Source organism: Equus quagga, chromosome 5 (assembly GCF_021613505.1).
Source record: "Equus quagga isolate Etosha38 chromosome 5, UCLA_HA_Equagga_1.0, whole genome shotgun sequence".
Lineage (NCBI taxonomy): Eukaryota > Metazoa > Chordata > Mammalia > Perissodactyla > Equidae > Equus > Equus quagga.
In genome coordinates, this window is record NC_060271.1 from 85,344,359 (window position 1) to 85,369,511 (window position 25,153).

The 25,153-nt window shown below is 40.4% G+C and overlaps 1 protein-coding gene across 3 annotated transcripts in view; it reads right to left on the minus strand.

Moving 5' to 3' along the window:
- Positions 1-9,094: 9,094 nt before the first annotated feature.
- AFTPH (aftiphilin) overlaps positions 9,095-25,153 on the minus strand; it is a 67,469-nt gene continuing 51,410 nt past the window's right edge. For 2 of the 3 annotated variants that reach the window (XM_046661187.1, XM_046661188.1), the window contains 4 exons: positions 22,749-22,809; positions 21,141-21,224; positions 17,165-17,288; positions 9,095-10,229 (listed from right to left, as the gene is read on the minus strand). In XM_046661187.1, the coding sequence (XP_046517143.1) occupies positions 10,073-10,229; positions 17,165-17,288; positions 21,141-21,224; positions 22,749-22,809 (426 nt within the window). In that variant the 3' untranslated portion in view covers positions 9,095-10,072. The remainder of the gene's footprint in view (positions 10,230-17,164; positions 17,289-21,140; positions 21,225-22,748; positions 22,810-25,153) is intronic. The other variant, XM_046661190.1, reaches the window with a different exon arrangement.

Consider the following 25,153-nt stretch of genomic DNA (forward strand, 5'->3'; position numbering starts at 1 on the left):
CTGGTTGAGTTGGGACAGCCCAGCATGACTCATGACCCGCAAGGTCGGTTCCCACAGCTGGGGTTTCTGGGTGACAAGGCTGCTGACCGCCCCAGCCCTCTGCTGGGACTCCGCCTGGGGCACACAGGTCCTGCCTGGATGTGAGCTGGGCCTCGCTGCCATGCTGAGAGCACCCCGAGGGCTGTTTCTTCCTCAGCCTTACCCCTTCCTATTGTACCTACACTTTGCTGAGCCCCCAAACTTCTGCTGAAAACTGGATGAAGTTGGCAATATCTCAAGACGTTGACCTTAGGAAGGCTGTACTTTTTGCTATGGACTGAATGTTGGTGTCCTCTCAAAATTTATATGTTGAAATCCTAACCCCAAGGGTGATGGCAGTTGGATGTGGGACCTTTTGGTGAGTAGGTCCTGAGGCTGGAGCCCTCACGATGGCAGTAGGGCCCTTCTAAGAGACTCCAGAGAGCTCCCCTACCCCTTCCTCCGTGTGAGGATGCAGCAGAAAACAGCTGTCTGTGAGCCGGGAAGCAGGCGGGCTCTCACCAGAACCCTGCCAAGCTGATGCCTTCATCTTGGACTTTTCAGCCTCCAGAACTGTGAGAAATAAGTTTCTGTTGTTTATAAGCCACTCAGTGTATGGTATTTTTGTCAAAGCAGCTTGAAGGGACTAGACACTGTTGGAGGAAATATAGGGGATAGGGGGACAAGCCAAATGACACCAGGAGGAAACAATCAGGTAAATCCAGAATGTGAGAGAGTCTGCAAGACAATCGGCCCAGCCTCTTCAATGTATATATCGATGTAATAAAAAATACAAGGATGGGAAACTATTCTAGATGAAAAGGAACATACAATCAAATAGGAAGAATCATCCTTGAGCAAACCCTGGGTTTTGTTTTGCTTTTTTTTAAAGATTGGCACCTGCGCTAACATCTGTTGCCAATCTTCTTTGTTGTTGTTGTTTTCTTCTCCCCAAAGCCCCCCAGTACATAGTTATATATTCTAGTTGTGAGTGCCTCTGGTTGTGGCATGTGGGACGCTGCCTCAGCATGGCCTGATGAGCAGTGCCAGGTCTGCGCCCAGGATCTGAACCTGTGAAACCCTGGGCCACCCAAGTGGAGCATGCAAACTTAATCACTTGGCCACAAGGCCGGCCCCCAAACCCTGGTTTGAACAGGCAAGTGATAAAAGGCCCTTTAGAGACTCTTTGCGGAATTCCAATAGACTGAATTTCAAATGGCTTTCAGAAATTATTGTGAATTTTCTTAGGTGTGATATGGTATTGCAGTGAGATAGGAGGATATCCCTTGATTTTGATATGATGGTGGTGTGTGGGGGTGACACGCAATGATGTCCATAATTTATTCTGAAGTTGTTCAGCAAAGTAAATAAGTAAGTAAATAAAATCTGAGCTTTTTTTTTAAGGTTAGGGATGGCTCAAGGGAGGAGAATGAGATGCCCCAAGGGATGTGGCTCACCTTCCTGGCCTTGGCTGAGCCCCAAATACGTGACAAACCCCAGGGCATGTACTTGCTGTGTGTTCACGAAGGGAATGTGCACCAGCACCGGCACAGAGGTGCTTAATCGAAGCTGAATGAATGAATGGGTAGTCTTTGTGCGGTTTGCCTCCTAGGATGGGCTCTAGCTGAGCACCCCCTGCCACTCCACATGTTTACATCCCACCCAGCCTTCAAGCCCACCACGAGACTGTCACCGGAGTGCCTGGGAGGGCCCTTGGAGGTCTCCCTGGGTGATTCCAGGCACCGCTGCCATTTCCCCTCCCTGACCCTCCTCCACGTCTCCTGGCAGCCCCAACATGGAGCTCAGTCACTGTTCGGGTCAAGAGTGGCTTGCTCATAATCACCCGATCACGAGCGGCTGGCCTGCTGGTCCCTAAGTATTTCATTGACTCGGGTGCTGCACCTTCAACAGCCTTGTACCCAAAAAGGCTCCCTAGTCAGGCGAGACACATTGTAGGGACCCAGCGAGAACTCGGTGTCCTAAATAATAATAATGATAATGATTATCATAAAAATACCTAAGCTTACCGAGCATTTAGTATTTCCAAATGTCACACTAAGTGTTTAACACAAGTTCTCTCTTTAATTCTCCTAAGAAGCCTGTTTTGGTGTCTTTTTCATTAACTCCTATCCCGTCTTACAGCCTGGTTCATAGTCTCACACTTATGAGGTGGCAGTGCCGGGATTCAAACTCTGGTTGCCTCTTTCCTGTTTCTCCCCTAGGAACGATGTTCAAGCCACGTCGTCTGTGGCCCTCGAGGGCTCAGGCTTCCTCTGTGGTGGGTTGGTGATGCTTGGGGGCAGCTACGAGGAAAGCCAAGCGCCACCAGGGCCCACGAGCTGCAACTCCAAGTACGTTCTTTGTTCCCCACCAAGCTCCATGTTGAAATGATTATTTAAAATAATGGCTCTTCCCCTTCTTTTGCAATCCTTCAGAAGCACACCACAAGGTAATTGAAAGTTGGGCACACTGACAAGTGTCGCCTTTTATGGAAGTGCCTGGAAGGACCCTTTCCTCAGAGGTCAGCCCCATGGAGGTACCACGGTGGCAGACGCTCCACTTAAGCTGGGAAAATCGTCATGTCTTCAAGCACCTTTGGCTCTCCTGTCAGTCATTCGGGAAAGGGATTCCTGGTGTGTCCCCACCAGCATCCGAGCTAGGACGGATGGCCGGTTCTCGTCTTTGCTCCTCTCTTGGGGCCAGTTGCCCATCCATCTCCCGGTGGGTGGAAGCTGATATTGGATAAATACCAGTTGTCACTGCTGGGCTCTGCCCAGATTTTCTACCCCTGAAGGCATCCTGTCAACAGGTGTCTGGTGACACAGGGCCCATGAGGTCCTGCCTGCTTCACAGATGTTAGGTTCCAGCCGCAAAACCAAAGAAACTTGGGGTGGGAAAGAAGAGTCTAGATTTCTCTAAATGTGAAGCTTTCCAGGGCTGCTGACTAAGGAGTTTTCTTTCCAAACATCTGAAACAGCAAACAGATTGTAAATGAAGAGGGAGTTACGAGATAGCTAAGGGAAGCAACACCTCCCTGTCTTCTGGGTTGTAGCTGTTCCCGCACCGGCAGGACCTTGGCAGCCAAGAAAGGTGATTAAACAGGGTGCCGGTGGGGGGGGGGTCAGAATGGAATTGGGGTGCCTGGCAAATATTAGGATACTGGGGAGAGTTCAGCCCTCTTCTCTGAGCCAAGGGAGAGCAGCTGATTCTGACAAGAGGTGGAACGCTGGTCTGTGTCATTCTTTTGAGCTAATGTCTTAATGATTCCCACCCAGATCAAAGTTCAGGATCCCAAAGCAGCTCAGCAAAAATAAAGTGAAATAAATTGTAACCCCTCTCGAAGGGATGCTTCCCACGGCCACAGCATGAAGCGAGGGGCTGGCCGGTCCTTGGGCCACGCTTCTCTCCTCCTGCTGAGTAAAAGTAAATTTCAGTAAAGTGTCTCCAGTCAAGGCTGGAGTTTATATTGAAAGGAGAGCCCCTCGTGTAGCTTGCTCTGGCAATAACCCTGCTGCATTTGGGTCCTGGGGCCACGATGAGGAGCCTGGGCCCAGAACCTCAAAGTTAGGAGCAAGTCACCCTGCCACGCCCCCACCACCTCCAGCCTCAACATGGAAGTCCTGCTCTGGATGGTGAGATGGTGGCCCCAGGTGCTATGCGACACGCCGAGAAGTTCAGACCTTGCCGGGAAGGCAAAGGGTATCGTAAAGGATTTTTAACAGGAAAAGAGCACTCTGTCGTCAGAGCGGAAGATTCGATGGGCAGGGAGGAAAGGCGTGGAAGGCCAGCGTGGAGGCCGTTGCCGTAGTCACGTGAGCGACTGGTGGGCCTGAAGGAGGGAATGGATATTTAGGAGGGGTAATTGCTAGGACTCTAGAACCAACAGGACCAGGGACGAGGAAGGGGAGCAGGCCAAGAGCGAGTTTGGAGTTTGGGCAGTTAATGGAGAAAGGGCCACCAAGGCCAGCGGTGGGATGGACGTGTGGGTGGAGGGCTGGGGACGCAGGTGCGCACAAGGATCTGCGATGCACAGACTTGGTGTCGGGAGTCGGGGGGACGTGGGGGGGGGGGGGGGGGGGGGCACTCAGAATCGTGGAGCGGCGAGGATGCGATCTCGATCGAGAACATTCATTACCTGCTTTGATGGAGGATGTTGTGTAGGAAATACTATGAAGACCAGAGCAGCGCCTTTTCTGAGTCAGACACAGCCCTGATGACACAAGACCCCCTCATTCTCACTCCTTGACCCTGTGACCTTTTGTAACCCTAGTCACTGACCCTCAGGAGAGAGACAGTCACACGGAGAGGAGCATAGGCTTGGGTCAAAGCTGAGGCCAGCAGGTGAAAGCCAAAGGAGCTAAAGTCACAATTCATAGCATAACTCAGGGCGTAGACAAGGTGACCATCATTTTAGTCCCCGAATGCTCCTTTCCCATGGAAGAAGGGAGCAGTTTTTGAAAGAAGTGAATTTAAAATAAAATGTTATGTGAAGTGATTGGAAGTGCTATCCTCAGAGATAGTCCAGGCTGAAAAGAGGAGCTAAAATGATGGCTAATGAAACGTCAGCTATATTAAGGGTGACTTGAGGATTCTGGAGGGCAGGCTGGCTTTTGACTTACTGTCGGGAAGACAACCACCTTCTCCTGCCTTTGATCTGCATTGTCAGTGACGGAGCACTGACCTGGATGACCGATGAAAATACAAAGTTATTCACTGAGTGCTTACGACATGCCCACAGTTACGTGGATTATCTGCATCTACTCTCCAGACCTGAGCAGTCGTCATGTTATCTTCCACCTGTTTTGTCACTCTTACGCTTCTTTTGAAGCACTAGGTCACAGAAATTTTCAAGCTGGTTGAGGTGCTGGAGATCACCTGCAGAAATGCTCAGGAGGCCCATGAAAGGCCACAGGTGTCGTGTGGCCACATTTGGCGAGGCTTCACCTGTTCTTAGGATCTGTGGGCAAAATGGAGAGATGTGGGTGTCACTATGTTGAGAAGCCACATGCAGAGTCTTCTGGCTCACTGGGAGGGCAGGTGCCGAGATTTCTGCTGGTCAACACTTGTGTTGATGATTTGGATCACGAAGGGTATTTATCAATCTGTGGGTGACAAAGCTGAGGAAGGAGGCAGAGGCTATACGCTAGATGGTAGAATTAAGATTTGATGGGGAGACATGGGTGAAGGGGGTTGAAAGGTAAAAAAAAAACCAGAAGAAAAGATTTGATGAGATGGATAGGCTGAAATAGTCGTCTAAAGCTAGTAAAGCTGTAAAAGGATAAATGCAGAACTGTTTTTAGATTTAAAAATGCACTGATCACAAGTAGATAAGTGGATGACAGAGAAAATCTGAGTTGATGGCAGTTACGGAGAAAAGGCTGTTCACACAGTAAGTTAAAGACATAACGTTTTTGCCATATACAGTAATGCGATTTTAGGCCACTTTTAAAAGAAGTGCGTGAAATAAAATAAATGTGAGCCCCATACCAGTGATGAAACAACATCTGATGCAGTCTGGGGAGCACATTTTAGGAGGAACTTTGGCAAACTGAAACAATATCCAGAGGAGAATGCTGTTTATGGGAAAGGCCTGGAAACCATGTCATCATGGGAGACCTGGTGGAAGGTGGGGATGGGGAACGTGGTAGTGATCTTCAGGTATTTACAGAAAAGGGATTAGGTTTCTCATGCAGCTTGAGAGGAGATATCTTGAGCCAACAGGAGGTGATGGGGAAGCAGGTTTCTACTCAAGAGAAGTCCTAACAATCAATAGTGGTCATCAAAGCATGTGTGGTTTGTGAGGGGGCTGCCTTGCAAGCTTCTGAGCCCAAACAAACATTTGCATTGAGCCCTGCAAATGTTCAGGCAAAGGCTGGACTGGCTACCCATTCAGAGGGGAGATGCAGGAGAGTATAAATGAAAAGGCCAAGAGTCAGGAAAACTGGATTCAGGTTCTGGTCTGGTTATAAGATGCGTAATGTTGTGCTAATCAATTTCCTTTTCCGGGCTTCACTTTCTTCAGCTCTGAGAATTTAATCATCATTGGCTTTGAACTTTTGGTAGCAATGGAACCATTCTATCAAATGAAATCTTCTGCCATTCCCCCCTCTGCCAATATATAAGCCCAGCGCGTTAGTACTGGACATCCCCCTCACTGCAGGCAAGCCCTCCCCCCGCAAACCCTGCACCAGGGCTCCTGGGAGTGGTTTGCAAAGCACTGGACCAGCTGATCTTCCTGCCCTAAAATCCCATGATTCCCTAAGGTTTCGTCCTACCTTAGTTTTCTATTCTATAGATGCCAACCCCTCATTTTATGCGTGAAGTACCTGACACTTAGAAAGGGGATTTAGCCAAGATCTTACAGCTGACTAGTGGTAGAGCTCTATCTAGAGCACACAGCTCCTAGCCTATCTGGGGCCCCTTCCATCTCGCCAGGCTGTTCCCTACATGATTGTCTTAGCATTAACCCTGTGCTGCCCTCCACAGATTCTTTCCTCCTTGGGAAAGCACCAGGAAGGCAACAGGTCCAGTCCGAGGCATTGCTGCAGCGTGAGACAACGAGCTTGGACTTCGCTTCTCTACGTATTACTTTAGCTCAATGAAATCCTGTGAGTACGAGATGAGAAGGGAAATATAAGTGTGGCCCCGACTTCTGGTTGTCCTACATTATCTGTTCATGCCTTCTTCCTTACAACTAGAATCTCTTCTAGATGGCCACCCAGAATAAAGGTATTTCCCAGTCTCTTCTGCAGCTAGATATGGTGTTGCAACTAAGTTCTGGCCGACAGACAGTAATTAGAAATCTTGCTTATCCCTTATGGTAAGTGTGCTTAACGAGAAGGAGAATGCCCTTCTTCACCCTTTCTTCCATGATGGCTGGAGCATAGGCATGGTGGCTGTCCCATCAACAGCCACGTTGGATCATATGGTAGAAACCATGTATTGAGAAAAGTAAAAGTGGAACAAGATAGTAAGAACTTCAGTCTCTGATGATCCTATGAAGCCACATTACCAGTCCCAGGCTGCTTCCTTGTGTTTTCCAGGCAAGAGAAATAAACTATTGTTTAAGACACCATTACCATTTTTCATTAACTCTGTCATTGATTCTAAGACAGCGTCATTTTATACATGGCTAAGAAAAAGAAACCACCCCATCCAATTGTATGATACGTTCCAATTTCAGAGAAGTTCAAATGTGACAAAAGTATGAGTCTTATTACATGAAAGGAAGTATTTTGGGTTTCTGTTAGTCACAGCCAAGCCTAACCCTGATTCAAGAAACATGAGGGAACGGAAAGACGACAAGTTCTAAATAAAGAACACGATAGTCATGTAGAGGGAAGAACACGCTTCCATGTAAAAGAATGAGTCCTAAAAATACTAGTGACACATGACTCAATTTAGGGACATTTCTCCTCTACTTCCCAGTCTGGCTTGGAGTGACTGGGGAATTATGCATGCCTATTTGGATGTGGCCATCAAGTGAGACGAGACTCAAGGGGATGAGTGAGCGGGCTTTAAGATGTCAAGGACACGAAGCTGATTGTGTACGATTTGGCTTTTAGGGTCTCTGACTCTTGGTTTCTTCTCCTCAACCCTGCAGAGTCCTCCTGGTTGACTTTGAGAAAGACAAATGGGCAGCTGCCGTCTGAAGCAGATGATGACCGAGCCAAGCTTGGAGCCAGCAGGCTTTCCCTTAGCTGAGACCCCAGGGAGATGCTCAAGGCTCTTCCTGCACCAGCCACCGCGATCGCTTTCTAGTGCAACTTGAGCCCTGGTCTGGTGCACAGCTGAGCACTTCTGGTCCTCAAGGTGAGTCCTGACTTAACCCTGTGACAATCCAATATTAATGTACCTGCTGTGATTAAAACATCAACAGCCAATATGACAAATGAAAGGGAAATCTAAAAGTGGATGTAAGATGAAGTATCCATTCTCTGTGTCATTAAAGCAGGGTCACTTTCATGAGGAAGGCCCACTTGCTTGTTTTTAAATAATGCAGTAACTTCTTATTTTAAGTGATCCTTTCTCCTGTGACTGCTTCTTGAATCTACTGGGACTCCACAGAGCTTCATAGGTTTTGCTGACTCTGCATTCTGGCTATCATTTATTAACTGTCTCCTCATGTGACAAGCGTTTGACATTTATTATTAAATATATCACCACCACAGGTAGGCAATATCATTCCCATTTTTAAAGATAATGCAATGAAGGCTCAGAGAAGTTGATTAACTTTCTCATAATAACACAGCTAATAAATGGGCTCTGAACTTAGGGTGGTGAAGGCTGTCATTATGATTTAGTCGTAACATACTGTAGAAGCAGCCTTTTAAGCTTCAGTTACTGGAACGTGTAAAGTTCTGCTGAGGAATACTTTTATCCTTCCACTCAGAAGGTCCACTGGGCACTGAAAACTTGTGACTATGCTGAAGGAAAGCCTTCTCTGAAAAACACAAAAAGAAAGTGGGGGAAATGGTGGGAGATGGACTGGATAAGCATCGTCACCCCAGGCCATACTTAAATTACACTCAGACAACTGTTTCAATGGCCTGTGTATAACTTGGTAACCCAGAATCTCTGTCAATGATGGAGATGCAAAAGGGCTCCACAGGAACATTCCCACAGCAGAGGAGGGGACCACTGCCCGGCTGGCTGCCTACTTCTAATGAAATACGCCATGTGACTTTTTGCTGAAGCAATTTGTAATAACAAAATTTTAAAGTTACTTTCAGAAATTTTCTGCTCACCTTAATTTCATACATATATTTTTTCATAAAAAAAAAATTCTTTATAAATCCCTATTTAACCCTTGCCAATTCTGATGAAGATATGTCATAATGAATCACGGGAATTTCTTTTATGATCTCATGTTCTACATAAAAACAGCTCAGCTACTAAAAGTACTGATCTAATTCTTAGGGGCCAGGATCTAATTCCTTCTGGTTTCAAACACAGCAGAAGCCCTACCAAGTGATTTCCTGTGGATTGAAATATTCCATTAAAACGGAATAAAACTTCACCTCCACACTCATTACACTGTCCCTCAGATACTAAAGTATAAAGACGCCAGGCAAAATTTCTTTTAAATTATTTTATTTTTGTGTAAGCTAAAAGGAAATTTACACACTGAAATCTCAAAAGACCTTGGGCATGCACGGTAACCTTGTTAGAGGCTCTTCTACATGTCTCTCTTTTTTCCATAGGAATTTCCCCAAACATTTAAAACCCATAGTTTTTACTGTATATACAGCCTAAACCATAGCAATCTATGATTATGTCATTTTACACTGTGCAAAATCCTCAAAAAATAGTGGTAGGATAGAACAAAAAAATCAGTAACGAGTAAATTTCATCGTAAGACATTCATATATTTTGGTCCTTCTCCAAACCAAACTGATTTTAAACAGACGCAATCTCTTTAAACCCCTCCAATCAAGTTCTGACAATGATCCATACCCCATAACAAAAGAGCAATCGATGAAGTACCTTGCAAGAGGTCAAACAGCAATATGCCAGATTGAAAAGATTAAAAAAAGAGCGCAAAAACGTTAACAAAAGCCAGATCTGAAACAAACTCACCACATATAAAATCTTAAAAAAAGAAATTTAAACGGGGACTTTGGAGCTTATTTATGATAGTAAAAGTAATTCAACATATGATATGAGAAATTAATAGGACATTCAATGCAATCTGAAAAGACTGAAGGGGATTTTACAGACAGTGGAGATTTGAGTTTTTAATTTTCTTTTTTTTATTTCAAAAGTTTTGTAAGAAGGACACCACCAGTGTATTTCACAAAGACATAAATGTATACACCCCAGCAACACAAAAAGAATAAATCTTCAAAAATGTTCACCCCTGATTATTTACATTTTTTTCTAATATAAATTTAGGACTTCAGTATGTAAATAAATATACATTACTATGTATACCTTTCTAGTGCGGCTTACCAACAAATCAGCTGAACTTGAATTTTTTGTTTTAATTAGAGCAGGTATGCTTTTGATGGTCGGGAAGGGACGGAGGAAGGAGAAGCAATCGGAACCGTCCAGTTCACACCAGCTCTCGGTCTGCCTTCTCTTGGGAGCTGGCGGAAGGTGTCAGTGTGGCCGGGAACATCAACACCTTGGCATGCATGAACGTTAGGTCGGGAAGGCTAGCGATCACCTTGATGGCTTCTTCACTCAGGTGCTCTTCTCTTTTCGGTTTCCTATTGACAAAGGAAAAAAGAGAAGCGGGTTAACGTGACTTTGCTGTAGGTCAAATAGGCGAAAACCCATTCTCAAGGTAGACAGCTTTTCCTCTGCCAGTTCCTGAACCTCGTAATAGTTGTGTGTTGTGTGCTTCCTGTACCAGATGCCACACCTCCTCTGAAGACGTGTGCCCTGTTTACGTATGTTCATTACTGCCAGGCACGTACATACAGATATCAACATGGACCTGTGTACAGCCCACAGCTTTACTGAAGGCTAGAAGCATCTACCCAGGCATACTTGCAAAATGTTACTAATACAATGCTGAAGCCCTAATAACACTCCGCCCAACTGGATTTCCCCCTGCCCCTCTGTGAAACTCCAAAATTACCTCAATGTAAAACAACGTATGTCTGGCACAAGACCTTGTAAGTCATTTTAACCTCAGGCTTTTTTCATCCCCAACGGGGAATTCCAGGAGAGAAAGCCCTCAGCTGAAAAACACCCAGTCTCGGCCCGCTGGGACACAGACGCAGCTCCCAAAGCAGCAGCACGAGGGCCGGCCGCCACTGTTGAGAACGTACACAGGCACGAAGGGCCGGGGGAGAGGGGAGATCTTGAACTCCCACAGGTCCTGTAGATGAAGCACATTTACTACACCGGCCCCGGTACAAGAAGTGAGCAGATGGGGCCCAGCACAGATGGGGAGAACTCCTAGTGACCCAGGTCTTCCCAGCAGGTGAGCTGCAAAAAATGCTACCTGAGTCTCAAATGTGGCTCAAATTGAGCACATGACTGTAAACCAATCTTTATTTTTTCTAAGATGTTAAATATATGAAAGAATAGCTGTAGTTATATAGATATAAATTTTAGACCAAAATTCATTTAAAATTATTGACTCTCAAAAGCCCAATTTTCTTTTATGGTAAAGGACAGTTGGTTTTAGGTGTGACACAAGTTATTTCTTCCACCTACATATTTTCTTTGTCATGGGGATGGGAAGCAGGAAGTCAGGCAATGAAGCAAGAAAGGAAAGACACATATAGGCCTTTATTTTATACCTAGACTTTTCTGTTACCACTTTTGAATTTAGGCTGAAATAAAAGGATTTTATAGAATGAATAAAAAATCAAACATCAGGCTTTCAGGAGCAAAGTTCTTCAGCAGGGGTCAGCTTCAGGCACACTGGAAGCATGAGCAGATCAACCAGTGCTGAGCTCAGCCTAGGGTTTCTCAGAAGAATGGAACAGCACTTCAAAATTTTTCTGATTAAAGTCTACATTTTTAAATTGCATTTAAATGGTGGCAAAACTATTAGGTGGCAGTTTGATGGGGAATTGGATATCTCCATCATTCCAGAGATAGTTCATTTTTTAGTCTCAAAGTGAAAAACTGGAAGTGGATAATGGAAAAGGTCAGCCTCTCACCAAATGTCAGTCCTAGCATCACTAACAATGCAGTCAACCAGACATTATGTATCTTCTGATGTGATACAGCACCTATGATGTATTCTAGCCAAAATGTTTTGCCTGAATCCATCAAACTTGTGGATATAATTTTCAGTTTACAGGAAATCAGGGGAATAGAGAAACATATTAAATACTACTTGAAGGAAGCAAATAGACAAAAAGGTTGTCTGCAGGACAACTGGAGTGATCTTTTTAACAAGCTAGTATTAAACTGAAAAACAAACAAAAAGAGATGTGGGTAGATATGCTAGGTTAAAGGAGACTTAAGAGCCATGAGAGGTGCCGGCCCGGTGGCACAGTGGTTAAGTTCGCATGTTCCGCTTCTTGGCGGCCCGGGGTTTGCTGGTTCAGTTCGGATCCCAGGTGTGGACATGGCACCGCTTGGCACGCCATGCTGTGGTAGGTGTCCCACATATAAAGTAGAGGAAGATGGGCACGATGTTAGCTCAGGGCCAGGCTTCCTCAGCAAAAAGAGGAGGATTGGCAATAGTTAGCTCAGGGCTAATCTTCCTCGGGAAAAAAAAAAAGAGCCATGAGAGCGAGGTACAACAGTCCTCTGCTCTGTCCAAACCAATATTCAACCTACAGGAAATTGGAATATAGCCTGAGTATTAGAGGAAATGAAAATTTATTGAAATTGACAGGTGGAGATCACTGACTGCAAGAGTAGGTTCAATTCAGTACAGACTATAAAATCTCATTTTTGGTTAAAACAAAACATATAGGTGTATATTTGCATAGAAAAAGATCTGAAAGAATATGCACTGAGGCGTTATACTCATCTGAGTGGTAAGAATGTGATACTTTAATGTTTAATTTTTGTTTGTATTTTTTAACTTTCTGTAATATATTTTATTGCTTCTTTAATGATAAAAGGTTACTAAAAACAGTAACAAAAAAATTGCACTTAAATGGACTTCCTCATTTGTGGAGTACAGTTTGGGTGTGGGAAAGGAGAGCAAGAGAGAAGCTTTCCCCCAAGGAATGGTTGGTAAAGATTATTCTATGGGCCAGCCCTGCGGCCGAGTGGTTAAGTTTGCACGCTCCGCTTTGGCGGCCCAGGGTTTCACCGGTTCGAATCCTGGGTGTGGACATGGCACTGCTTATCAGGCCATGCTGAGACGGCGTCCCACATGCCACAACTAGAAGGACCCACAACTAAAAATACACTTTTGGGGATTTTGGGGAGAAAAAGGAAAAATAAAATCTTAAAAAAAAAAAGATTATTCTAGAGTTTCTATCAATGGCCTTATTTCAGAGGCACTACTTGGAAGCATGTGAAATTGTATTTAAAAATAAGAAAAAAGTTTACATATTTTATGGTTTGTGCATTTATCTATAGTCACTGTGCAATTGATGTGATCTAGTTTTTTTTAGAATACATGAAGAAAATGCTTGAGGAGAATTTGAAAATAAAAAGTTATACTATGAACTTTTCTCAAGCCCAAAGGCAGTGGGCTAATTTTGATATATATTCTCTCTAGCTAAGCTGTACCTTTTTTGTCAATGGAATATAATGGAAAAGTCCAGAAATAAACCCATACATTTATGGTAAATTGATTTTTAACAAGGGTGCCAAGACCATTCAATGGGGAAATAGTAGTCTTTTCAACAAACAGTGCTAGATATCCACATGCAAAAGAATGAAGATGGACCCCTACCTCATACCATATTAGAAAACTCAAAATGGATCAAAGACCTAAATGTAAGAGTTGAAGCTATAAAACTCTTAGAAGCAAACCTAGGTGTAAATCTTCCTGACCTTTAAGTAGGCAATGGTTTCTGGGATGGCTATACCCAAAAAGTCACAAAGTAACAAGCCTTGGTGAGAATGTGGAGAAATTGGAACCCATATACATTACTGGTGGAATGTAAAATGGTGCTGCCACTTTGGAAAACAGTTTGGCAGTTCCTCAAAAGTTAAACATAGAGTTACCATATGACCCAGCAGTTTCACTCCCAAGAAAATTGAAAACATTTGCCCATGTAAGAACTTGTACATGAGTGTTCACAGCAGCATTATTTGTAATAGTCAAAACAACCCAAATATCCACCAATTGATTAATGGATAAGCAAAATGTGGTATATCTATAAAATGGAATATTATGTGGCCATAAAAAGAAACGAAAAGTACTGATACACACAACAACATGGCAGAACTTGAAAACATTATGCTAAGTGAAAGAGGCTAGACACAAAAGGCCACATGTTCTATGATTCCATTTATATGAAATAACCAGATTAGCAAAGCTATAGGGATAGAAGGCAGATTAGTGGTTGCCAGGGGCTGGGAAAAGTGACAGATAGGGAGGGACTACTACTAGGTATGAAATTTCTTTCTGGTGATAAAAATGTTCTGGAACTAGATAGTGGCGATGGTTGCACAACCTTGTGAATATACTAAGAACCACTGCACTGTACACTTGAGAAGGGTGCATTTTATGGCATGTAAATTATATCTCAATTAAAAGGTCAAAAAAAGAAAAAACAATGTATCCCTTTGGACAACTAGTCCTTTGGCTTGTATAAACTTCAGTTAGAGATCTGTAGCTACTAACTAGGTAGCCACCCACTGATTAAGATTAGGAAGTAATTTTTCTCTATATTAGAAAAGGTGGGCAAGAAGATGGAACTATTTTGTTTTATTTTTTAAGGAAGGTTAGCCCTGAGCTAACATCCACCACCAATCCTCCTGTTTGCTGAGGAAGACTGGCCCTGAGCTCATATCCATGCCCATCTTCCTCTACTTTATATGTGGGACGCCTGCCACAGCATGGCATGCCAAGCACTGCATAGGTCCATGCCCGGGATCCAAACTGGTGAACCCTGGGCTGCGTAAGTGGAATGTGAGAACTTCACCGCCGCGCCACTGGGCTGGCCCCAAGGTGGAACTACTTTAAAATGAAGAACTGGCATTTCTTTATAAAGTGAGAAGGTGCTTTCACACCCTGCGCGTGGAGGGAGATGAGCACACGTGCTTTCTCTTACATATGCAAAGGCACTTAGAAAACAGCATGGGATGTTGTTGGTTACACATCAGATTCCTCTACCTAGACCACTGTTTCTTACCTTTTCTTACCCTACAGTCCTTCAATGCTTTTTCATTCTATCTTCTGTGTGCTGTCCATAGCCAAGAAGATTTTGCTGAGCTTTACTTTCTGTAGTTTACTTTATTCAAAAACAAAAAGAAAAAACCTAAAACAACAAAGACCTGAAATTTTCTGAAACTATGTATGTCACCACCTTTCTCTTCCCTGTACAATTGAGAATCATTCATGGGACAATTTACAGTATTACCTTCTCATTATAAGACTTGTGAGTATCTGCACTACTCACCATTTTAAAATAATTTCTCAAAACAGAAAATACAAAGTTGGCAACTTGCTTTCTTTTCAATTTGTTGTTGTTTTAAATATGAAGATGGATAGACACTAGAGAGTAATTTAATGCAGTTACAACACTGATCCTAGGATACAAACTATAGTTTTAGTTCATTCCATAATAGTAAAGAATAAGGGAAAAAATGAAATAACTTCTTAAAGTGATAGGAGTTATAAAAGTTCCCTAGTGTACAGCATGTTTCAAGCACGAGTTAAAAAGTTAGGAGAGCAAGCAAGTTAATATGGATTAGAGCTCCTCCTAATGGCATAAAGAATGAACTCTCATCATCGGGATTTTCGAACTCTACTATAGTTCCTTCAGTGAGAGTGCAGAGGAGAAAAAGTAAGGAAACGGTAGGACTGTCCTTAGAAGAGATTGTAAAAAGAGCAGGGGAAATCCAAACAACAATAAGTTCTTTTGTTTTTAAAGTCAAATGTGCATTACCTTTTAGTTAACATATACAGAAAAAATGGATGAGAAATTTGTATGAGAAGAATTTCAATTTGAAAATATGATTTGGAAAGAGAAAAAATTAGAAAGCAAGCAAAAGAAATCCCCAGGAGCTTCATTACAAGTAGGTTCCCTTGGTAGGAGGCTTTGGCAGGGCCAGGCGTGTCACCTCAAAGCAGCAGGGGCAGTGAGGGAGCGGAGAGAATCTGTGGACGGACAGGGACGTGCATGCGCACAGCCAGTCCAGGGAGAAGGTAAAGGGATCCATAACGACAAAACAAATAACCACGGCTTTTCATAATTATAATCGTTAATAATAATATCTGTTGAATGAATAGATACTTAAGTACACAATACAGTTTAAAAGGCAATGTGATAACTCAAGCCAAAGTTTTAAGACAGGTAAGCATTTATTATTCACAAGAAAAAAAGGCTTTTTCTTTTTAAAGATTGGCACCTGTGCTAACACCTGTTGCCAATCTTATTTTCTTTCCTTCTTCTCCCCAAAGCCCCCCAGTACATGGCTGTATATTCTAGTTGTGAGTGCCTCTGGCTGTGCTATGTGGGACGCCACCTCAGCATGGCCTGATGAGCGGTGCCATGTCCGAGCCCAGGATCCGAACTGGTGAAACCCTGGGCCACCGAAGTGGAACGCGCACACTTAACCACTCAGTCACGGGGCCAGCCCCAAAAATGCTTTTTTAAATAGATGTTTTTCCACAGAAGAATTGATTTAAAAGGTAAATTTGAATTTGACATGTACGTGGAATGTATTTATTTACGAGAAAGAGCTATAATACTTCTGCCAAAGTGGATGACTTTGTAAACAGGTAAATATTTCAGCTTGAAAAAGGTAAGGAATCACGGAGCTGGAACAGCGGGGTTGGTGTGCCGATCAACCAGTATTTGGTCTTGCAGTAGTGATTTCCTGGTTTACAATGACTACCTTCGTATTAGGAACAGCATATTCTTATGGCTAACGTGTCAAAATAATGGCTTATTCCAGCGCTTAATTATGTAAAACTAAAAGTTTCCTGAATCCTAAACACAAGGCCCAAGTGACGTTCCTTGTTTCCGGTTGTGACAGCAAGAGATGACAACTGCTTTTCTAAAGGTCATGTCCCGAAGGGCCTCCCAGAAAGCTTGGTAAAGCAAGGCTTTCATGTTCCAAATCAGAGGTGCTGCACATCAGCAAAAGTTCAGAAAATGAAACAGCGGCCGTCCTCCACTCTATCTTAGCCGGGAGCGAAAAGATTAGCCTGTGACTCCGGGAGTGTGAAACTGGTTCCCAAAGATGAGCATCTCAACAGTTATGAAGGGAAAAGGAGAGTGTTTCCACAGTGGCTGTATGATCTCAGTACTTAATCAGAATTCTCTTGGAGTAGGAGGTGGGGAGGAGGGAAGGGGGGCCAAAGAGAGAAAACTACGTCTGTCAGCTCTTTCCAGTCTCTTATGAAATAGCTCTGCTCTAATAAAGTTTATAATTAAACATAATTTGACACTATTTTCTGGAATTAGGCATTAATTGGTTTTTACAAATATAAAGTCAATACAATATATTGAAATACTGCCAACTTATTTGCTTTCCCATTTGGGCTGTTCTGTTTAACACAGAATTCAAAATTAGGGTGTAATCAGCACTAGCCATTTACCTGGTAGATGTGCTTGTCTTCTCTACTGTGGACATGAGTCTCGCAAATGCGTCAGTCACTTTGAGGCTTGAGGTGGAGATTTCCAGCTTAGAAGTCGTTAACTCATACAACTCTGGATCCACACCTTATAGTATAAAATGACAGTCAGTGATGGCAAGCTGCAATAGGTTACTTCAATTAGCCACAATCCAAGATGCAAAAGGCAATTATCTGTAAACATCTGAGTCTTTTACAAGCACAACACATCTTTAGAACATTGTAACATTGTATTTATTTTTTAAATTATAAATTCCACTTTTAAGAGTTTTTATAAAGTAGGAAAATATTTTTAAAATTCCACTTTGGTATCAATATAGCCTTAATTAATCTAATACTTATGTAGTAGATACCATGCAAATACTTTTAAAATTTCTATTCGCTATAGAAAACTCTCTCAATTTTGGATTAGTGATATGAAAGTCATCAATGTTTTATAAATAGAGCGCACATAATTTGTTATGTGACACCTCAATTTTTAAATTGATTGATTAACCTCATCTTTTTGAAACCTTCTCTCGCCCTCCCCCCCCAACTCCCTGACCATTTTTTTCTCCATTATTTTCTTCCACACCAGAAGATCTGGAAGCTAATATAAAGTCTCAAATATGGTAAATTATTTAGTTAGTTTAAATATATTCTGAGCATCTGAGGACATGAAATATTACTCAAATGCATCAAATCATTACTAAAGATAAATTATAGCACATTGTTCTTTCTTCAGGTGAGAAGGAGGGAGGGTAAAGTATTCTCAGAAAAAGTAATAAAAGCACTACTTTGGAACAAAATGAAAATTGTCTCAAGGGGTAATTCCTATTTCCATAGTTTCATATCTGAATAGTAGATAATAGCTCAAACACCTTGCTAGAGGAATTCAGCACAAAGCTGAGTTACATCTATTGCAGTCTGTAAAAATCCTCCCCCACCTGACTTCACTAAAATATACATATTTTTGTATTTCCCTTGAATATAGACTTAACCATGATGACTACAAAAACACTGAAAATAACAATTAAGTATTTTAAACTCAGCTAAATTTTGGATAATAATCAGATAAAAAAATATTAATCCTACCCTCTCTTTGGTACCAACAAATTAACTTGAGATAAAAAGTTCAGCAGTTTCAGGGTAGAACAGAAAAGCAGATTGTAAAAAGAATGTCTTACAGTTTCATCAATTTTTACTTATTATTTCTAAAAAATCCCTGAAGGTCAGCAAAAAAATATATATATACTAATGCAAATATTGATAATAACAAGTTTCCTCCTTTTAGGATATGTCAAGGTCAAGCAAAAATAAGGAAGTGCCTTCTGTTAGCCAAGTGTGCAGATGATCAGCAGGCGTGGATCTAGGTCTCAGATGTTTACAGAAATCAGACCAGCGAAAGCAGCTTCCACAGTTACCATGTCCAACCAGGGAGGAAGGCGATAGAAAATCTTTGTTGACTCTCTCAAGTTCTTAATATTTTATTAAGATACAGTTTCAAAATACATTTGAAAAGGGCATTTCTTTGTATTTCTCTAAGTATATACATTGCAATTAAATGTAAAAAATTGTAGATGCCTATAAGGGATCAAATGAACCCAAAGTACCTTCTTCCTCCACTGTGAAAGGTTAGATTCCAAGTAACCACACAATTTAAGTTGATGTCTAATAAATAATGCAGAATAAAAACTGCATTCTGATTGGCAACAGGAAAGTGCTAGTAAAAACTTGGTTGGGTTTGTAAAATACTGGCCTCTTGGCTGTCAAACAGTAAAGTGGGAGATTTAAAAAAAAAACAACAAAAAAATGACACCCCCAAAAAAGGTACTATGACTATATTATATATTTTTCAAAAACAAGATAACTACTTTACACTAATAATTGGAGAGTAATTTTTTTAATGGAAGAGATTGTTTTAAGAACCTTAATGAGGCATAGTTTAGTTTACATAACTAAAGCTAGCCAACCAAGTTCTATGCCAACCTCCTAAGTCTCACACACAAAATAATTAAATAACCGCAAGCTAAGACAAAATGACTTTCCCAGAAACAAGTCAGAAAAAGTGCAAGCAAGTGGTGAAATGGAATACTAAGAAAAGTGTTGATACCTGTAGCTTGATGTAAGTTTTAACAAAACCCAATAACAATAAAAAGCCAAAGCAAATTTATAGGAATCAAGTTTATACAGCAGCTAGAGCGTATTAATGAAAATGGAACAAAAATATTTAAAAGGTTCCAAAGTAATGAGGACTGCATTTGAGCATGCTAATTTCACTTCCATTACAGCTCTAAGCTTCTGAAACCACTTGCTCTTCTTGAAGCTGTGTACACTGAGCCTGGTTATCAGGTCATTTCTGTACTTCTTTATGAAATGATCAGATTGTCTCCTATGGATGTTTTTAACTGAGTTTGAAATGTCACCAAAAATTGAACTTAAACCAGGTTTTAGGCATCCAAAAATAATGATCTCGTTTAAATTATAATACAGTTCATGACAAAACAAAGCTGAGAGCAAATTAAAAATGGGAGTTTGGTAATTCATTCTTGGGAATACAGTAATAAGGAAACTGATACACAAGTTCTTGGGTTTTCCCCCCCCCATTAAGTATTTAAACCAAGTAATCAGCTCACCCAGGTCATTCCATAGCTCAAATGTATTTGGAAATAATTTAAGTAATAGCAAAATATCATTTTGAAGTCAAACCAGACACAGATTGGCTTTTCGTATGCTTGCAAAATCTTGCAAACAATGAAAATGACAAACAGGGGCTTAGACTTGAGGAATTCAGTCATTCTATCAAATGACCTTGGAACTTCCTAATAGCAGGATCAGATTTCCAGAACCAAATTTTGGAGAAGGGCATCCTGGGTCCCAGGCTTACCCTTAGCTGACTCTCTGTCTTTCCCATTTCCCACCTTGGCTCCCAAACTGCTGGGAATGGGTGGCAGGGTAGTGGAATAGAACAAAACCAGCAAATTCTCAGGGACCAGGCTGGCTGTGTAACTGGCCACTAATAGGGACAGAGAGGGATTCTCACTGTGCATTCTGGGCATCAGCATCTATATAGCACCCCAACAGCTATCTGGTAATCAATGGGCATGATTACCAGGTCACAAGTTGGGATGACAGGGACTCATTAAAATCATATTAAATAAAATGTAAACATAAAAATGTCATTATATTTTAATCTTTTATTCAATTAGAAAATGACAAAGTACATTAGTGCTTTGGTCAATGAACTGAACTTTTTCAGGGCTGAAAATTAACAGGCACTCCAGTAAGTTTTAATTTCTAGCTTTTAGTATCTCATAGCAATTATTTTCTACTATTAACTTTTGTAACATTTTTTTTTTTTTTTGCCGTGGAAAACTAACAGTATACTTTCTATTTAAGAGTGACATAAAAACAGTAATAGTTCTACGTGGGACTATATAACTAAGTGCTAGACTCCAACATTTTGGAACCTCATTATACCTTTAGCAGCACTAATAAACAACAAATTGAATGCTAGAATTTGTAAAGGTTCTATTATCACAGGCACTACAATGTAAAGTCACCTTTATGTACTAAAATATTCTTATATCTCTAAACTTGTATTTTTCAAATGGCTTTATAGAATATGCTTTTAAAAATAAGCATATAAAATATCACAATTTCCACTTACAGGAAAAAAAACCAACTCTGCCTTTAACTATGTAAGAACATTAGGGCTGTTTTACTCCTAGAAACTACTTTTAGCTCTGAATAGTACACTCCGAGTAAGATTTCCTTAAAATATATTTCACTGAAGTCATTTGTTATAGATAACGAGAAAATAACGATAGATGAAATAAAATTATTGGAAAGACATTATAGAGAATACAATATAGTTGTTTCCTTGTTTATAGGAAAGTCAATTGATGTGGTCATGCTTTTAGTAAATAAACTAGAATTGTGGTTTTAACACTCTGCTGACCTGGGATTGTGGTGCTGCTGCTAGAGCTACTGTCATCCACGGGCCCAAAGAAATCAAGGTTCAGAAGAGTGGAACCTCCACTAGCTTGAAATTCAGTGACCGTGTTGGTAGGCAGCCACACAGAAGGTAAGCCAAGGGAGGAGGGGTTATGTGTAAAAAGGGGTAAGACACACACTTGAACATGCAGGTTATAATTAGTAATCATTACACATTTTAAAATCAACATTAAAACAATGTGTACAGTATTAGTTTTTCATTACTAAGGACATTTCTAAAGTAACAATTTAATTCAATGTACATCTTCTCATGTACAATATAAATAATTTAACACTTAGTAAGGTTTTAGTTAGGAGTTCAGTTCTTTCAATAAAACTTGAAGCCATACCAGAAAGACCAAGGGGAAAGTGTACCCGTTAAAGGGAAACAATACTTTAATCTCAACCCAACATTAAATCACTGTACATGCCCAAATCAATATTTCATGTTAGTAATGTTGGTTTCTAATTAATGATGTTTTAGAAGTGACAAAGTTGTCAGTTTCAGGACACGCACCAATACATTCACTTAATTGAAAATAAAATAACATAATAAGGAAGGTCATAACTGCCCTACCCTGATGTGCAACCTCAAGCTGTACTGTTCCCCTTTAACTCTGAAACAGTAATCAGAAATAGTATACATTTTTAAAGAAGTTGTTTGTTAATAAAAAGCACGATGATTTGACTGAATAAGACACCAGACAACAGCAAAAGGTGCATCCAGGCTTTCCTTCAGCACTGTTATTCAATTGGATGCTTTCCAGATATCCTAGGACCCCCACTCTAAGGCAAAGCTGACAGAATGACAAGTGTTTTAGACAATGGCTCAAACAGCTGATGAAGGATAAGGAGTAAGAGTCTGTTAGGGTCCACTTAAAACTTGCGGTGTCAACACTGTGGAAAACTAGCATTTGTGTTCTTTATGTTAAAGACCCCATATAACTGGAATAAGTTACTCCTTTTTCAGTATTCTCTCTTAAAGCCATGAGTGAAACCAATTATTTCTGGAACTACCTACTAGTATTTTGATATAAGTTTTAGAAAAAGATCATGAAAATCATTCATTTTCCATTTATATATAAGTGCTCTATAAAATATTATTAAATCTGAAAACTACGTTGAGTCAAATATGGACCTATTTGCACATTGTTTTTGGTTAAATAATTGTGTTTTGTGCTTTCAAGCAGCCTCTAGCCACAAGACTTTGCATCCAAGAAAATTCCATAAATTAAAACTAAAGAAACAAATTTCAAGTAAATTGATCCTACCTAAAATATCATTTAAACTACCTAGATACTTGTAAAAAACAAAGAAGCCTGTTTATGACAAGATAAAGAAACTAAAATTTTACCTAGCTACTACTACCTATATTTGGACATTAATACTATTAATAATAGTAAAGGCTGGTTTCTTGAGCAATTACTTTTCAGAAAGAAAGCCTGAATTTCCAAAGATAAGAATAAGAAGTTATGTTCAAACAAAAAAGGAAATCAGCAGAGAGAAGTTTGTCTGAACTTTGTAGCTTTCTTAACTCTAGCTCTGGTGCTAGAGGCTCTACGGAGAGACGTACCATCTAAAGGGTTAGTAAGGCCACTGCTACTCCAGTCAAACTGGACGGGTGGTAGAGACTCCTAGAGTTGAAAACCAAAAAAATCAAAATTAATCAGTACAGGTTTCAGCAACGTAAAGAATCCTTAAAAAAAAGCTATTATAGCAAGATCATTAGGCAATAAAATACCTAAAGACAAAATTGGGATAATTTACAATTTCAGAAGGTTACCCGCAAATATTAACACAAACTGAAATTGCAAAATTTACAAACAGTACAGCTTGTTGACAATAAAATAGTTGTATCTGAGAAATGGACTTATCTTTACATTTCAAACAGAAGTTTACGGAATGATTCTGTCAATATTTCAGTCTATTCTCAAATCATAACTCAAACTATTGCCTTGATTAAAATAAAAATATTAAAAAAACATCACTGACTTTTCACTAAAGAATGATCTACTTTACTTTAAATGACTAGCCACTTAAAGTTTTTTAATAGACAGTGTAATGCAGTAGAGAAGGTAGCACACTGAAGGTGAGGAGATGTGGGTTATTCAAGGCCAAGTAACTACCAGGTAACTAGTTGTATGACAGTGTACAGTTAACTTAGTTGGTCTCTTTATATATAAAATTAGAAGGTTCAAAGTCCAAGGTCTCTGGTTCTTTACAATTTTCCAAATTATAAGGGAAATTATGGGCCAGTAAATGGGAACTACATTTACAAATTAAAAATTTTTTTTTATCAACTTCTCTAATTTAGAAATTACTTATAATCAGTATCAGAATTTAGTTTTTAAGATAATATACTAAAAAGTATACTCAGAACTCATTTGAATATTCTAGGTTTTTAAAGTTTGTTAATTGCCAAACAGAAAGATAAAATGAACAAATGGTATATACATAAGATGGAAGGTAGTACAAAACATTTTAAAAAGAAGCATTGCTCTATTTAAAGAATATTCTTGATGAGAAAAAATTGGGTTTTTCGCTTTTCTTTCTTTTTTATTTTGGGAGTGGTGTTGACAACACTTATTAAGTAACCTGTATTTTATTAGACTCTTAATATCAACATGTCTTTTTTTTTTTTATTGCTTACACCACTATGCTTTACTGTAAGGTAGGTACTATTACAACGTTATACCTCTTTTTTTTTGTGTAGATAAAGACATTGTTCCTTGTAGGGAAGGAGCATGAATCAGTTATTTAGGAAAATCTAATCCCATGATATCATAATATAATTGCCTTGCTAATTGGGATACCAATGATAGGAATGTTACTAGAAGCATTTAGTCTCCCCAAATTCAGGTCAGGCCTGGAGGTTGAGGGGGGAAGGTATAAACAAAGCAAAATGCTAACATTAATGCTTGCCAGGGGTTAGGGACAGCTGTGGGGGGTGGGAATGCGGGGGTACAGTTAAGGGTGCTCTTTGTGGTGATGGAGGAGTTCTGTATCTTGATTGTGGTGGTGGTTACATGAATCTATCCAAGTGAAGAAGGACATATAACTATTCACACATGTTGTACAAATGCCATATTCCTGATTTTGATACTATACTATAATTACGTAAGATGTAATCATGGGGAAGACTGGTGAAGGGTACAAAGCACCTCTTCTGTACTTCTTTGCAACTTCCTGTGAATCTATAATTATTTCAAATAAAATAAAAAAAAATGCTGGTGAATTTCTATTTTATAACCTACCTGCAAAACTAGTTAACAACACTTAGAAAAGATCAAACAAACAAAAAGCTCTAGGCATTCCAACAGATTCAACTTATATTATTCTAGATCAATAACAGCTTTAGTCATATTCAGCACTGACTGGATGGACAAAACCCAGGTTCATGCCATAACAAAATTTCTGGGTAAATGGAGCAAAGCTCTTTCGTTAATATGTTTTATCTAAATGATATCAAGTGGCTGGATGCTTAGAAATATTTCAGTGATTTGCTGGAATTTTAGCTTCTCATACAGGTGGATGGCATTTTGAAGACACAGCCAATATTATAATGAGGTGCTAAAACATGAATCAACATTTAGTGGAAATGAGACAGATGAAAAACAGGATATCTAAGCAATTACAGGCTAACTAATGGCATTGATGAGTAAGGCAACTCAAAGAGCAGGCAGTGGAATGAAGCGTTTTAAAACAACTTAGAGTAACGTGGTGTGAATGATTACTGTGAGGAAACAAGGTCATAATAAAAAGAGCAAAAACATGGAGATGAGACTGGGGTTCTAGTCCTAGCTGTACCACTGATGAGTGATTTTGGGTAAATCTACTTAGCTTTTCCAAATATGTTTTCTTATTGTAAAAGGAGAGCACAGGACTAGATAACTATTTTTTCTTTCTTCAAACTCTAATTCTGATTCACAACTGAAATAGCCACATCAAGTAGCGTAAGAGGGGACGTTTACTAGTGGT